This window comes from Spermophilus citellus (genome assembly GCF_964194105.1).
Source record: "Spermophilus citellus genome assembly, chromosome: 15".
Lineage (NCBI taxonomy): Eukaryota > Metazoa > Chordata > Mammalia > Rodentia > Sciuridae > Spermophilus > Spermophilus citellus.
Window position 1 is genome coordinate 74167073 of NC_138195.1, and position 15033 is coordinate 74182105.

A 15033-nucleotide genomic window follows, 5' to 3' on the forward strand; every position below is an offset into this window, starting at 1 on the left:
AATAGTTTCTTTGTAGACCCTTTTGGGTCTGCTAGGTATAGAATCATGTCATCTGCAAATAGCGACAATTTAAGTTCTTCTTTTCCTATTTTTATGCCTTTAATTTCTTTCATCTGTCTAATTGCTCTGGCCAGTGTTTCGAGAACTATGTTTTTTTTTTTTTTTTCACTCTCTAGTTCAAGAATTCCCTTCTTAGCTGGGAGCGGATTGTGCAAGCCTGCAATCCCAGAACTGATATTGAGGCAGGAGGATTGCAAGTTTGAGGCTGTCCTCAGCAATTTAGCAAAACTTTGTCTTAAAATAAAAATAAATAAATAAATAAATAAAGGGCTGGGGATGTAGCTCAGTGGTAAAGCATATCTGGGTTCAATCCCTGGTACCATTAAGAAAAAAAAAAGCTTTAATTATTTTCTCACCAGGCACAATTGTCCATCCAGGCTAAATTCTGAAGGGCTGCCTCTTCCCTGAAGACTTCTTGATTTTTCCAGCTCAAACCATTGTGTTTTTTTCTATTTTGAATACCCATAGCACTTAAGGAAAGTAAGCAGTGATATAAACTCAGAATATGACTTTATGACAGGACCTGTAATAGCATAAACTTTTGATTCCTAATAACAAAACTATTTAACTTAATATAAAGGGATGCTGAGAGTTAAGTCTCTTTTCCTTCTCTATTTATAAGTAAAAAAAGCTAACATTTATTGATATTTTAAATGTATTCAACAATTTGCTAAGCATTTTTCATGCATAAATTTATTTAATTCTGACAACAGCTCTCAGAAGCACATACTAAATTGTCTACACCTCACAGATGAAAAGCTGTGCTGCTACTCAGCCAAGGGCAGTCAACACAGAGTCAGGCCAGGATTTGAACTCAGCACATTCTAGCTTCAGAGGTTTTTCTCTAAAGTACAATACACTCAAGATATCTAGGCCACTTCTATTTTATCTGGTATTATTAAAACCAAACCAAAAGGCCATATTTGGTAGAAATCTGTTTGGGGATTTCAAGATAATTATGTAATAAATATCTGTCTTGGGTTTCATCCTGGGATCCTTACAAGTGTATCCAGCCTCATTTGGAGATAAGGTCTGTAGCTCAGATTTGAGATCTTTTATGAATGTGGAGCTTGAGCCGAGTGCTGCCCCCTGCTAACCCTTGAGTCCCACATCCCCCGTCACCCTCAGCCACTTTAACTTGCTAGAAAAGTCTGTCTGGTAACTCACTCTACCCCCACTCTGGGTTCTCATCAGGCAGTGGGCACCATAGTACTTATTATCATATCTCTATGGTTTGAAAAATAAAAACATCGAGACTTTGAATATTTGAGTCCAGCTAAAGACTGCATGGCCCCTGAATTTTAAGTAGATTTCAGAAACCATTTTAGTGCTGCTTCCCTGTTAAATTGGACTTTTCATCCCATGCTGGGCAGTGGCAAACCGAGAGGATGCCAAGAAATAGGATGAGTTGGGCACAAGATCCCACTTGCCATGAGCCAAGGTTTAGGTAGGATTTGATTTTGTTTGGGGTGGTCTTGAAAACTCCTCATTCTTTTTCCAAAGTGTGCAAATGAGAGACACAATAGGAAATAGCCATGTGGAGAATGAGCCCGTGTGTGGGGGAATAAGCAGGTGTCCCCTTGTGTCCTTGTGTGCACCTTTGATTACCAGTTGAAGAAGCTTTCTGAGACACTGAGAATAAGGACACAGGTTGTCATGTCAACATCTGTGGTTTCTTAACACGTATTTACTGCAGTGTTTTGTTGTGCTTTGGTGCTTTATTCTAGGAGCAAATTAGTAGGGCTGTGCAGGTCCAAGAATATCCCTGGTGGGCAGGCAGTGTGCTCCAAAGCAGAGCCTGGGCTCCCTGCCTTCCCTCTCCTCTCAGCCAGGGTGGAAAGCCAGGCCACTCTTGGCTTTTTCTCTGTGCACAAAAACAAAGAAAGAGACACCTCCCTGCCATCCTTAGAGAATGTTGGGCACGCTGTTCTTGCTGCAGGGTTGGAGGGCTTAAGAAGTTCTGTCTCTTCCCTGGAGAGATAGATTGGGATCAAATTACAGAGAGGTTGGAAGTAAGTGGATCCCTGAGTCTCATGTGGACTATAGACTTGTTTGTTTGGCCTTATGGTGTTGTCTTGCACCATAGTGAAAATGCAAATTAGCTGTCAATTTCCTACAAATTTTTTTAATTTACTGCCTCTAATTTTGACATACTTTGTGCATTTCTAAACATCTAAAAGATTAGATGTTCCAAATAAGGACTTAAGTTTGTACATAGAAGTGTTGAATACACTACACATGTGTAATGAGTGTTATATATGAAAGTGTCTTATAAGGAAGATCATTCTAGGCTAGAATCTTCTTCCATTTCCTTCATGCCTATGTCACATGTGATTCAGGAACATGTGTCACTCAGATATGATATTACAATATCACTTCCAAAAGTCCTTTTCAGAAGATCGCCTTTCCATGAATTTTAACACAAAATATACAAAATGTGTTAGTTTACTAACTCTACTTTTGTCCTACATGGGCAACCTCTTTAATATCTACAGAATTGATATTATAAAATAATTAGGACTCCTTTGTCCAGTATATATACAATATGTGTGTTACCGCAAAGTTAAATGAAATGCATGTAGCATAAAGGGTAATGAGTAAACTGAAATTTTCTAACACACTGACTTTTTTTTTTTTTTTTTTTTGCTTTTCATACTTGGATTGAACTCTAGGCACTTGACCACTGAGCCACATCCCCAGCCTTATTTTGTATTTTATGTAGAAACAGGGTCTCACTGAGTTGCTTAGTGCCTCACTTTTGCTGAGACTGGCTTTGAACTCACAATCCTTCTGCCTCAGCCTCTGGAGCAAGCAGGGATTACAGGTGTACACCACCAGGCCTGGCCTAGTGCAATCAATAAAAATCAGTAAATTTTGCATTAAAAACAGATACTTATCTTCACTTGTAAAACTCAGAAGGTATTATACCTGCATGTCAATGATGAACCGGAGCTGGGTAGCAGTTGTCCCTTAATGAGCAAGTATTTATCCTTTGATGGTAATTCTTTCTGTGCCTTAGTGTTGCTCAAGCCAAACCATGAACCAGCCACCATGGTTTAGCTTACTGTGGCTCATCTTTTACACATAATTTGCTTGGCACCTTGGGCATTTGTATTTATTAGAGTAGTTATCAAAGGCCTTCTATTTTCATAGAAAGATATCTAGGTCTTGTCCTGTGGTTCTCAGTACTGTTGGTGATTTTGGCAATGGGAAACATTAACTGAGGCTTAGGTTTTTAAAGGTGACTTTAGCTGGTCCTCCCTGGCCCTTCTGGCTTCCAAGCACACATCCACATGAATCCTTGTCATAAGGGCACTAGGCAACACAGGTGAGAAGAGTGTGTTCTCAGCAAGAGGCACAGATAATAAACTGAAGGGGAGACAATCTGGAAATGCTTCAGAGGCTGGACTGCCCAGGCTTCTGAAGCAATTGGATTATAGGGAATGTGGAAGAAAGAAAAGTTAAGGGGCTAAGGCTACTGGCAGATGGTAGGTATGCTGAGGGAGAGAATGAAATCAATTTTAGTTAGACATATTTGGATTGTGACTACCAAAGCAAATAGACTTTGCTCAAATAAGAACCCCCACGAAGCAGGAATGCATAGCACATTATGATAGCATTTCCCACCAAAATGTTTACTTGTTAAATTAACATCAAGTTTATAAATTAATATGTGTAATAGCTAGCAACATAAATATAAGTAAGCCTCTTCCTAGATACCAGGCTCTCTTAGAATAGAAAAATCTGCCTCATTAATTAATGTATTCCTAGTAAGTCAGTGATGCCTAGTACATAGTATGTGCACAAGAAATAATTATTCATTTAACTAATTAATTATAGTTAAACAGGAATAATTTAAACTACCCTTATTTTAACTCAATCACTGTAATTTTTTTCTTATTCAAACCTTTGCTCTTTGTCTCTGCTGCCTACCAGCCCCTGAATTGTAGCCTCTGACACCTATACACTCAAATACACACATCCAAGGAACCGGTTGCATTAGATAGATGCATAAAATAATGCATGTGCATTTTTATCTTTAGATGATAAAGATTTCCCCACTTTCAATCTTCAAATGATCTCTAGGTTTCATTTGGACCATCTGTTTCTAAATTCCAGGAAATGAGCAATAATCACTTTTAAAGCAAATTTATACAGTGTTTTTTCACGGAGAATCATCTGTAGTGTTTCTTAGGGAGCAAATAACCCAGTGGATTATCTTTCGGGGCAACCCTTTTGTCATAACAGAATGCCTTTGAGGTCAAGGCTTTCCTATTCAGCTACCACTGCCACCTTGAGGGGATCGACAGTGATCAACTGTGAGATCTATAGAAGTTTGTATGGGTAATTACATAAGATTTAAGGATTTTACATAAGAAACAAGTGATTGCATTCTTTTTATAGAAATAATAAATGTGTGCACAAGGTGAAAATCCAAGTCCCCACTCTAGTTCTGTTTTCTTAAGTTCATTCTTTTCCCCAAAGTAACCATAGTTAATTTTTATAGGTACCATTTAAAACTTTTTTCTATGCATTTATAGCATAGAAGTATATATCTATGAAGACAAGAGTTTTTAAAACCATAAGTGGGATCATGCTAAATATAATGCTAAATAGTTTCTCAAAAGATTGCAGACAGGTGCATCTTGGAGAAGTACATGTGGGTGCATGTGTATCAGCCTAATCTTTCAATTTCCCCCTGGCACTCTGTCATATGTATGCAACTTAGTTTATTTAAATGTTTTTAAATTCATAGACATTTAGCCTATTTTCAATTTTTCACTGCTCTGAATAATGCCACAATGAACATCTTTGCCCTTCCTCTCTGTGAAAATATATGAGTATTTCTGTAGGAAAAAAAATCCCTTGAATTAGAATTGCTGGCATAAAATATGGACATGTAAAATTCTAATAGGTACTTCAAATTCATTCTTCCAAAAACCATACCAATTTACTCTTTTGCCAGTAGACTATGTGATTAACTCTTTCCCCACTCTAGGTATTGACATTTTAAAAAAATAATTTCAAATTTTATGCACTCACGGTTATTTTAACTTACATCATGGATTCCCATGAAGTAGAGCTTGGAGTGCTGATGGGAGGTCAGCTCACCATTTCTCCCTGTGTCTAAGCCTTGCTCTGTCCTCCCCTTTCAGATGCTCACTACCTCACCTGCAGGATCCAGGAATGTGCAGAGACAACTCGGAGTGGTCCCTTTGCCCGCTCCATTGACATCAGCTCTCTGGTTGTCCAGGATGAATATATCTTCATTCAGGTGAGTACAGATAGTGCAGCCACATAGGAAGAGACTGTGTGAGAGAAGCTGGCTGCTGGTTGGGAAATGAGGTTGTGAGGATGTGGAGTTAAGCCATTATCCCTCCTTCACGGAGGGGCCCAAGCCCCCTTGAAATATTCCAGGCTTGATGCAAGACAAGGATATTACATGGCCCAAGGTATTTAAGGGGCCCATTAAAACCCTTGGTTGGATTGACATTTCATGCTAACAGAATTTTCTTGAAATGATTAGGTCTTGGGCTGGGGTTTGAGGTTATTTAAAGTCAAATGTCTAATGGGTTTTGACTTTAAGTAATTTATCAGTGTTGCATTCTATTTCTGTCCAAAGTGACTTGTCAAACTTGGGAATGAAAATCCACAGTACATTTAGCCTCTCTAGGATTTGCTTTCTGGAAAAATCAAGAACTCACTCAATTTCCCCCTCTCTTCCCACTGTTTACTACCCCTGCAAACATCCGAGTCCCAGATCCCATAGAGAAAACCAGGTGGAACTCACAATATCAGACATGCAAAGGAATCTTTGTTTTATGCTTTGAGTTTTACTATGTACTGAAGGAAGTACGAAGTAGAACAAAAATGAGGGAGAATTACACGTGATGCTCCGCCTGATGATTGACACTGTGCACGTGACAGATCAAACCTGGGCTTTGATGACAACCTTGTGTTTCTCCATCATTCTCCTCTCAGTTGTTCTGTAAACTATTTCCCACAGGAAACTTGAACTTTGGCAGCTCCCTGTGTTTGCTCAGACCTAAGCATCTGAATGACCTTCTTTTTCTGTCTCCTGACCTGAAAGTGTAGCCGACACTTTCTCCCCTGAGACTTTCTAAGAACTTCCCAGCTGGGTGTGACCTCCCTCCTGCCCACCCTTGCAGCACTGTGGTCTCCATCCTTCCTCTAGCACACATGCCATTAGGAGTCATTGCTTCCTAAATTGGAATGTATTTGTTTCCTTCTTTCCAAATTGCCTTTTACACTGAGGGCAGGGAGTATTTTACATGACATTTTATCCTTCGCTCTTGGCCCTACCAAGATGTCTTTGCAAATCAGGGTACTCATTGCTCATCGAACACTTGTCATGTAGATAGATTTTTGATGCAGCAGTTACTCCATCCTACAAATTAGTTGCATGGATTTATTTTTAAGGTCTAGTAAAACACACAAAAAGTATCCAACCACTCAGAAACCAATTTGAAGGAAGGAATGAAAGTGGAAGTCTGTGTGATTTCAAGGAAAAAAAAATCCCTGTGTCTCAGCTTGATTTAAAACCAGAATCTCAGGATCATTTCTCTAAATCCTGGCAGATCATTGTAACTCTCATTATCTTAATCACAGTTGTTTATTGAACACATACACTGCAAAATACACAATGCTATTCACTGCTCCCCAGACTTCTACCTCTGGCCGGTTTCCCTTTGCACCCAGGTTTCTCTGCCTGAGCAGTCTCATGGTTTGGATGACCTTCAACTCAGTGAGCTGTGTCCTCATGCACTGTAGACATCAATATCTAATAGCCACCTCAACATCCAAATCTGTATATTCCACAGGAATGCAAAACCAACTTGACCCCCTGACATGATCTTCTACTAGGTCACTCAAAGTAGAAACCCGCGAATATGTTGTAAAATTGAGTGAATCCACTGCCTCTGCTGGTACCACCCAGTTATTTCTCAGGTGTTGCTTTTCATTCCATTCCCTTGTTATGGTCCCCATGTGTTATAGTTTAGATATGAGGTGTGCCCCCAAAGTTCATGTGTGAGACAATGCAAGAATTCTCAGAGGTTGAAATGCTTATGTTATGAGAGCTGTAAGCTCATCAGTGGATTAATCCACTGATATGGATTAACTAGGTGGTAACTCTAGGCAGGAAGGGAGGGGCTAGAGGAAATAAGCCTGTGCCTTTAGAGTTTATATTTCATCCCTGGTGAGCAGGAGCTCTCTGCTTCCTGATTGCCATATTCTGAGCTGCTTTCCTTGGTCGCATACTTCCACCATGATGTCCTGCCTCATCTCAGACCCAGAGACGTGGTCTTGGCCAACCCAGGACTAAACCTCTGAAACTGTGAACCAAAATAACCTTTTCCTCAGGTCTATTGGTTATGGCAATGCAAAGCTGACTAAAATACCACATAAGGCTATTTTCTTATCATCTTTAGAGGAGTTTTTTTTAATAGAAGTGCAGGAATGATTTATGAATTTACCAATTTGATTGCCCCTTCCTCAATGCTAAAGCTGTATATAATGATGAATATGGCAGAATTATTTCTAGGGAACATGACTTAAAATTTTAAATCTCCAATATTTGTTTTCCTTGTGTTGTATGAAGTTTTCAGTAACTCTACAGGCAGATAACTAATATTTTAAAAAATAATTCCCCTGAAAAATTTTTATTTCATTTATTATCCTGGAAGCAAGTAGAGGTGTTATTTTTTCAATCAGCATCATTTTCATTTTGTTTAAAAGGGATATGGGGTTCCTTGCCTGGTATATGCGAAGCCTCTGTTCTATGAGCAGTGGCTAGGATAGTGAATGTGAGAAAGTTCTTGCCTTAGTAAAACTAAGTCTAGTGGGGATCAAGGGAAAAAAATACACACACACACACACACACACACACACAGATATGAAAAGCTGTGAAGTGTAATGCTAATCGGGGCATGTTGGGCAGAACCTGATGACCAGCAGCTCTTGAGCCTGTGGCTTGCCACACTCAGCTGTGTGACCTTGAGCTGCATTTCACTTATCTATAAAAAGAAGATACTTGCAGCACCTCCTTCATAGATTGCTGGGAGGATTTCTTTTGTCACTTACATTCGAGTGTCCAGCACTCCAAAGATTCCATCATATGAACATTTGCTCTCTATCTCTCTCTTTTTACTATTATCTATTTATCTACCCACAGAATATATCCGGTGATGACAAGTGTTGTGGATAAAAATAAATCAGATAGTACAAATTTGGGGGCCACAAAAGGTCTTGCCATTTTATTAAGAGGACTAAGGAGGCCTTTTCAATTGGGGAACCAGGAATGGGGTGGCAGAAGACAGTACAGTCAGCAGGGAGCCAAGTGTGTTGGGCCAGAGCTCCCTTGTACCCTCATGGGCATGTGGATTGAGCAGTTAGAGATGAGAGGCTGCATTCAGGAGCAAGGGTGGTCGGGAGGTCGTGTCTGACTGTATAAACTGGAAGGTTGTCAGCATATGAAAGTCATCAGGGACTTTTGTATAGATAGAAAAGAGAAATAATACCAGCACTGGGCCCCAGGGGCATCCTGTATGTAGGGTTTGGGGAGATGAATAGGAGCCAGCAAATGAGACCCTAACTGAGCATTGAGAGATAAAGTCAGAAAGGTGGTGGGGTGCTGAATCCCACAGGCCCCTGAAGCCTGTCTTAAGGACTTCAGGTTTTACTATCAATAAAATAGGAAAGCAAGGATTAATTATGCCTAAAATAGTGCAAAAAAATCCACTCCAGGTTTTATTAATCACCAAATAAACACAAATTAAATACTATTATTTGCAACGATCAAATACCCAAGATTGGCATTGAATGAAACAATAGCAGAGGGTTGCAGATAAATAGGCACAAATAAGACTAGTTAGCCACTGGAGTTGAATCAGCCTTCCCTCCTCACAGGTGAGTTTGGCATTTGCGTTGGTAGCTAGGACACCTGTACCTTGGTTCTGACTGTGTGTGTTTAGTGTTCAATTACAAAAACTTTTTCTTTAACTATTATTATACAGTCTGTTCTCTTTGCTTTTCCTGTGTTCCTTTGGTAATGTGGAATATCTGTGTGTTTGTTCTAACTGCTTCACTTTAAGAGCCAAACTGTATAACGTACTGAATCTTCTATTTTTGTACATCTATTGATTTCCTCCTGTGAGCAATTAGACAATTAGTGTGTTTCCTTCCCTCTGTTTAATTCTTCCACCACCCAGTTTTGACTGACTGTATTATTTCCTGGTGTTTGCCTTACTATCTTAAAATATAATTCTTTTAGACCTAAATATTTTATGAAGCATTGCTGAAGAAAGGTGAAAAAAACATCATGAACCTTTGTGACCTCCGCCCTGCTCCCTTTCCCAGCCCATTTCCATCAGCTAAGACATTTAGAGCGCGTGCGTTCTGCTCTGCCCCTTAGCCTTGCATTTATCTTGTATTTTGATCTTAGTTTTACAGATGTGTGTGGGCAACTGTCCCCACCATTTAGTTCTTGATTGTCTAAAGTTTATTTGTCCTTTAGTAATGTCTTCAGGGCTAGCTAACCCTTGAATGTTGGGAAGGTGTTTAACCCTCTATGCCTGCATATAATTTCTCAAGGGCTAAAATTGACGTGCTATTTTTTACTGTGAGAACGTGGCTCCATTAACTTCCTGAAAGTTATAGTGTCAGGCCAGTCTGAGATTTTCTTCTCTAGATGTCTTGTTCTGTCTTTTCTTTTTGAGGGGGTGTTGGTGTGTGGGGGGAGGTGTTGTTATTTTCGTTACTTTTGATAACAAAAAGTCCTTTCCCCTCGACATTTGAATGCCAGTTTCTTATTAGTGTGTACCTTGTGCCTGGCATCCTGTGTTATTACTTCTGTTAGGAACATGAGTCTGTCATTCAGTAGATTGTTTCTCCTTCATTTTTAATTTCTCAAAATTTCCTGTGACATCTCTTGAAACATGTTTTATTTCAGTTTCATTGTGTTGGTGCTCTTCATTCAGAACCCAGAATGTATAAGAGACAAGAAAGACAAAAAGAGAGACATTATTTCATTCCATCCCCAATTTGAGAAAACTGACCAAAACGAGATAAAAACAGTCTTACCCTGTCCTTGAATGAATGTTTGGCCAAGTTCGGGCTGCTTGCTTTTGACTTCTTTTTCTGTTTTAACTTCCTTCCTGACATTTGCCAGCTTTTATTTTATCTTTTATCCCTGCCTGTTATCTCAATATATCTTCCCTGGGTTCATGTATTTCTGTTTTAAACTCTTAGAGGCAGTCCCCCGATACAGGTGATTTTTAACTGTAGCAATGTGGTAACAGTTTTCATTTGCTCTGCAGAATTGCATTTTGTTCTATGTCTGCTATTGTTTTTTTTAATGCTCCTTCTCCTTTTTTACTTTTTCCGAATTTGTTTTTGAGGCTTCTACAATTTATTTATTTGTTTATTTTTGTTCTCTTTAGATATACATGAAAGTAGAGTGTATTTTGACATATTATACATATATGGAGTATAACTTATTCTAATTAGGATCCCATTCTTACCGATGTACATGATGTGGAGTTACTCTGGTTGTGTATTCATAGATGAACTTAGGAAAGTTAGGTGCAGTTCATTCTACTATCTTTACTATGTCCATCCCCTCACCCTTTCCTTTATTCCCCTTTATCTAATTCAATGAACTTCTATTCTTCCCTTCCCCTCCCTTTATTGTGTGTTAGCATCTGCATATCAGAGAGGACATTTGGTGTTTGGGGATTGGCTTTTTTCACTTAGCATGAAGGTCTCTAATTACATTCATTTACCAGCAAATGTCTTAATTTCATTCTTCTTTATGGCTAAGTAATGTTCTGTTGTGTACATATATCACATTTTCTTTATCCATTCATCAGTGGAAGGGCTCCTAGGTTGGTTCCAAAGCTTGGCTACTGACCATGACTAATTGTTTAATGATCTGATCTCTGCCTTCATATACTGTTTGAGGAGGTCTTTTTGGTGATAGATCATGGCTCTGTCTCCACTTATCAATGCCCCTCCTTGGTTCTCAGTGTGGTTCCCTGTGACACTGGTGTATTTTTCTGAGTGAGTTCTTCTCGTAAGTTGGAACCACTTGGAATGTGATCAATATGACTTCTTTTCCACAAATACAGTATTTCTGGATTAAATATTCATTAAGTATAGAGATTGTTTTTCTCCTTCTTGTTTTCCTTATTGCTCTAGAGTGACTTATGAGTGGAAAAAGAGGAAGCACTGCCTTACTTAGCTTTTATATATTTATATATTTTTATCATGCATGTTCTGAAATATTGCAATAGTTTGCTAACTGATTTCACGCCGATCCCCTGCCCAATCACACTGCTGCCTCCAAGGTCATTTAGTTAAAATACAAATCAATGATCCTATCTTGAGTGATGGCTCATCCTCTATAGGATGAAATCTAACTCTTTAGCATTGCTTACAAGAACCTCTGCAGTCCAGATCCTGCCAAATCCATCAGCCTCCTGTGGATTCCTAACCTATTGCCGCTTCCCACTTACCTTCCTTGTTTCAATTTATTCTTCAATAAACCTAGGCTTCTTTAGTTTCCTTGCACATACCATGCCATTTCTTGCCTCTGAGGTCTTTCTTATGTTTCTTTCTGCTTGGAGTATCCCTTTATCATTTGAGTTTAGGCTGCACCCCTAGCCAGTCTTCTCTGACATCCTCGGTGGGGATTGGATCAAGTTCCAGCACTGACTGACGACTTATCCATTTGTATGAGGTCTCCCCAGCCAGGTCTGTAAAATCTAAGAGGAACAGGACTATGTCTTATTTATCATTGTTTCCCCTGCACTTAGTGTAATGACTGGTGCTCAATAAATGTTTGTTGAGCTGAACTGAACTGAGAAGATAAGACACCACCCTTATTTTCAGGGAGTGTAGCTAGTTATCTTTTTCAAGCAAGGAAATCTTGTTTCTGCAGCTAACAATATAAGACAACTTAGGGTAATTGGCAATTGCTCACTGCATAAGAAACGCCCGTGTGTAGAATGTCTCTGTGTTTTTCTATATCTGCCATCCAGGAATTACCCAGTGTATTATTCAGTGCCCTTTTTATATTCATTCATTTAAATATATTAAAATACATTCATCCCAGTGGGGCACACAGACGACTAAACAATTATAATGCAGCGTGATGAGAGCTGTATTAGTGGAAGCATGTGTCGCCCTTGGCTGCAGGAAGAAGAGCTCTTCACCCTTCCCTGGGAGGAGGGTCAGCACGGGAGTCCTAAGGGGTGGCAGTGAGGACAATGGAAACAGGTGTTCTGCACAGAGGGGAAGGCATAGGTGAGGTGAAGGCAGCAAGAGGGCCGTCGGGACCTCTCTACCCAAGGAAATCTCTAATGGTGGGAGGATGTGCAGTGGCATAAGCTAGAATTTTTTTCCTGGAGAGGTAAACACTTTCATTAAGTCTGGATAATTTTGTGTTCCTCTGTTTATGATTGTGAGAAGCTCAGAATTAATTTTGGGGTCAATTTTAGCAGCTCTCTGCTTTAAGCTTCCTGGTGTGGGTATTCTTTCTACCTCTTTCACCTGTACCATTGGTCCATAGTAACCTCTCAGCTAGTTTTTTTTTTCTTTTCATTATTGCTCCTTATTTTGTATGTGTCTATTTAAAACATATTTGGGAGCCATCCCCAAACATTTCCTGAAACATTTGTGTGTGTGTTTTTTTTTCTTTTGGGAAAGTATGAGTTTTGAATTTCGAAATGATGATCGGGATAGGATTCATGGAGAAGGTCAGATTTGTACTTTGGTGATCAGTTTCTGCCTCTACAGAGAGGAAAGGGCAAGATTCCTCATTCTGTTCATTGAAATAAAGCTGCTTCAGAAGGTTTGGTCAAAGCGGAAAACTCACACACCAGCAGAGCACCTTCTCCTCCAGAGTTTAAACCCATATACATCTGACATCAGGGCATCAGGGTGGGTAGCAATCCATTGACCCTGACTTTCAGTCTACCAAAGAAAATCATGGGAGAAGCTACATAGGCTACTAAAGCTTGAGATCAGCGTCTCCAGGGAGTGTCTGGAAAGCAGAGCTGGACCCTGGGGATTAGGCATTCCCCTGGAAGGGTGCCTTCTGTTCCTCAGTTCAGTTTTGTAAGGGGAGCCTTGTAGATGGGGGCTGTCTTCTTTTGTGCCTATGATTGGAGTAGAGTACTATTCAGTCGTAAAAAATAATGGAATTCATCATTTGCAGTAACATGGATGTAGCTGGAGATCATTATGTTAAGTGAAAGTAGCCAGGCACAGAAAAGCAAGCATTACGCAATCTCACTCATAAGTAGAACCTAAAAAAATGATCTTTATGAGAATGTGTGACTATGTCACCGTCAATCCCATTACTACCTATAATTGTAATGCACCCATAAAATCTTTTTTAGAAATGAGAAAGACGTCAGCCACGACTGGTAAATATACTACAATAAATACATCTGACCAAAATATATATTTGATGACTCTTTTCAAAATATATAAATAATTTTAAAAAAAAATATTATTGAACTAAAAATAAAATGGACAAAAGATTTGAAGACTAAATAAATATATAATAGAACGTTGATCTCATAGAAAATGGTGACCAGAGGCTGGAGAGAATAGGGAAGAGGAAACTGTGGAGAGATGGATTGACGGGAACTAAGTTATAGGTAGATAGGAATAAGAAGTTCTTGTTGCTCTTGCACTGTAAGGTGACTGTAAGTAACAATAATGTAGTATATGTTCCAAAATGTGGAGGGAAGACTTTGAATATTCTACCATAGAGAAATGACAAATGCTTGAGGAGGCAGATATGTTTACTCTGATTTAACAGCCTACTATACATGCAAACACACACACACACACACACACACACACACACACATACACATACATGTATATGTAGTGAAACATCACTTGCTATACCATAAATATGTGTAATTTTATGTTTTTATGTATAATTTTTAAAACATTTACTTAGTTGTAGATGAACTTAATTTTTATGTTTTTATGTATAACTTTTAAAAATTTACTTAGTTGTAGATGAACACACAGTATCTTTATTTAGTTTTATGTGGTGCTGAGGATCGAACCCAGTGCCTCACACATGTGAGGCAAGTGCTTTACCACTGAGTTACAGTTACAGTTAGTAAGTTTTGAAAAAATGGAGGAGGATGCCCAGGAGGGTGGGTCTGCCGTCTTCTTAGGACTTCCTTTAACAGAGCAACTCTGGTTTTATTTGCTCTGTCTATTGGGTTTCTTAATACTCTTTCATTTGACAAGAGGATTCTAATGCTAATAAATGTTTGAAAAATCACTGACCTTTTGTAGAACTGCTGGATCCATGGGTCAGAGGTCAGACTTCTTCATGTGTGGTCTCTAAAACCACAAGGAATGCAGGTGATATTCAGGCCTGTGTCTTTTCTCTGAATAATAAGCACAATGTATGTATTTATTCTTAATTATTTGCTCATGATGTACCTATGAACATGTCATCATTTATAAGTGTATATGCATTTGACCATATAGTTTAACCAGAAACCTCTAAATAACGATTTTCATTAATTCAAATTAATTAAGCTTCTCCTGATGAATATTAATTTTGCATGAAAATCTCATCCCTTCTCATTTGCCCTCTAAAGTTGCCCTCTATGGTTCTCCTTTACTGGATACATTAATTTTAATCCTATATGCTGTGTGTGGTAGAAGAGTCTATAAAGTACCCACACAGATCCTGCAATTTAGAGAAGCCCCAAGGATTCTACCTAACCTTTTGTTTTCCTTTTGACAAAGAGGTGCAGGTCCCCATCTTGATGGTTTTGCTTGCAGGGACCTCAAGTTTGATAGCCTGCTGTTGAGCAGGTGAGACTGGAGATGTACAGAAAGCTGTGAAATTTGTTAATCTGTCAGTGCCTCTTCTGTGCAGGGGGTCTGGGGTTTCATGGTGAAATCAAAAGG

The 15033-nt window shown here is 39.1% G+C and overlaps 1 protein-coding gene across 1 annotated transcript in view; it reads left to right on the forward strand.

Moving 5' to 3' along the window:
* SORCS3 (sortilin related VPS10 domain containing receptor 3) overlaps nucleotides 1-15033 on the forward strand; it is a gene marked incomplete at both ends in the record, with an annotated part of 577733 nt that overhangs the window by 420033 nt on the left and 142667 nt on the right. Inside the window, one exon of the mRNA XM_081268651.1 lies at nucleotides 5217-5335. Coding sequence (XP_081124777.1) covers nucleotides 5217-5335 — 119 coding nt within the window. The remainder of the gene's footprint in view (nucleotides 1-5216; nucleotides 5336-15033) is intronic.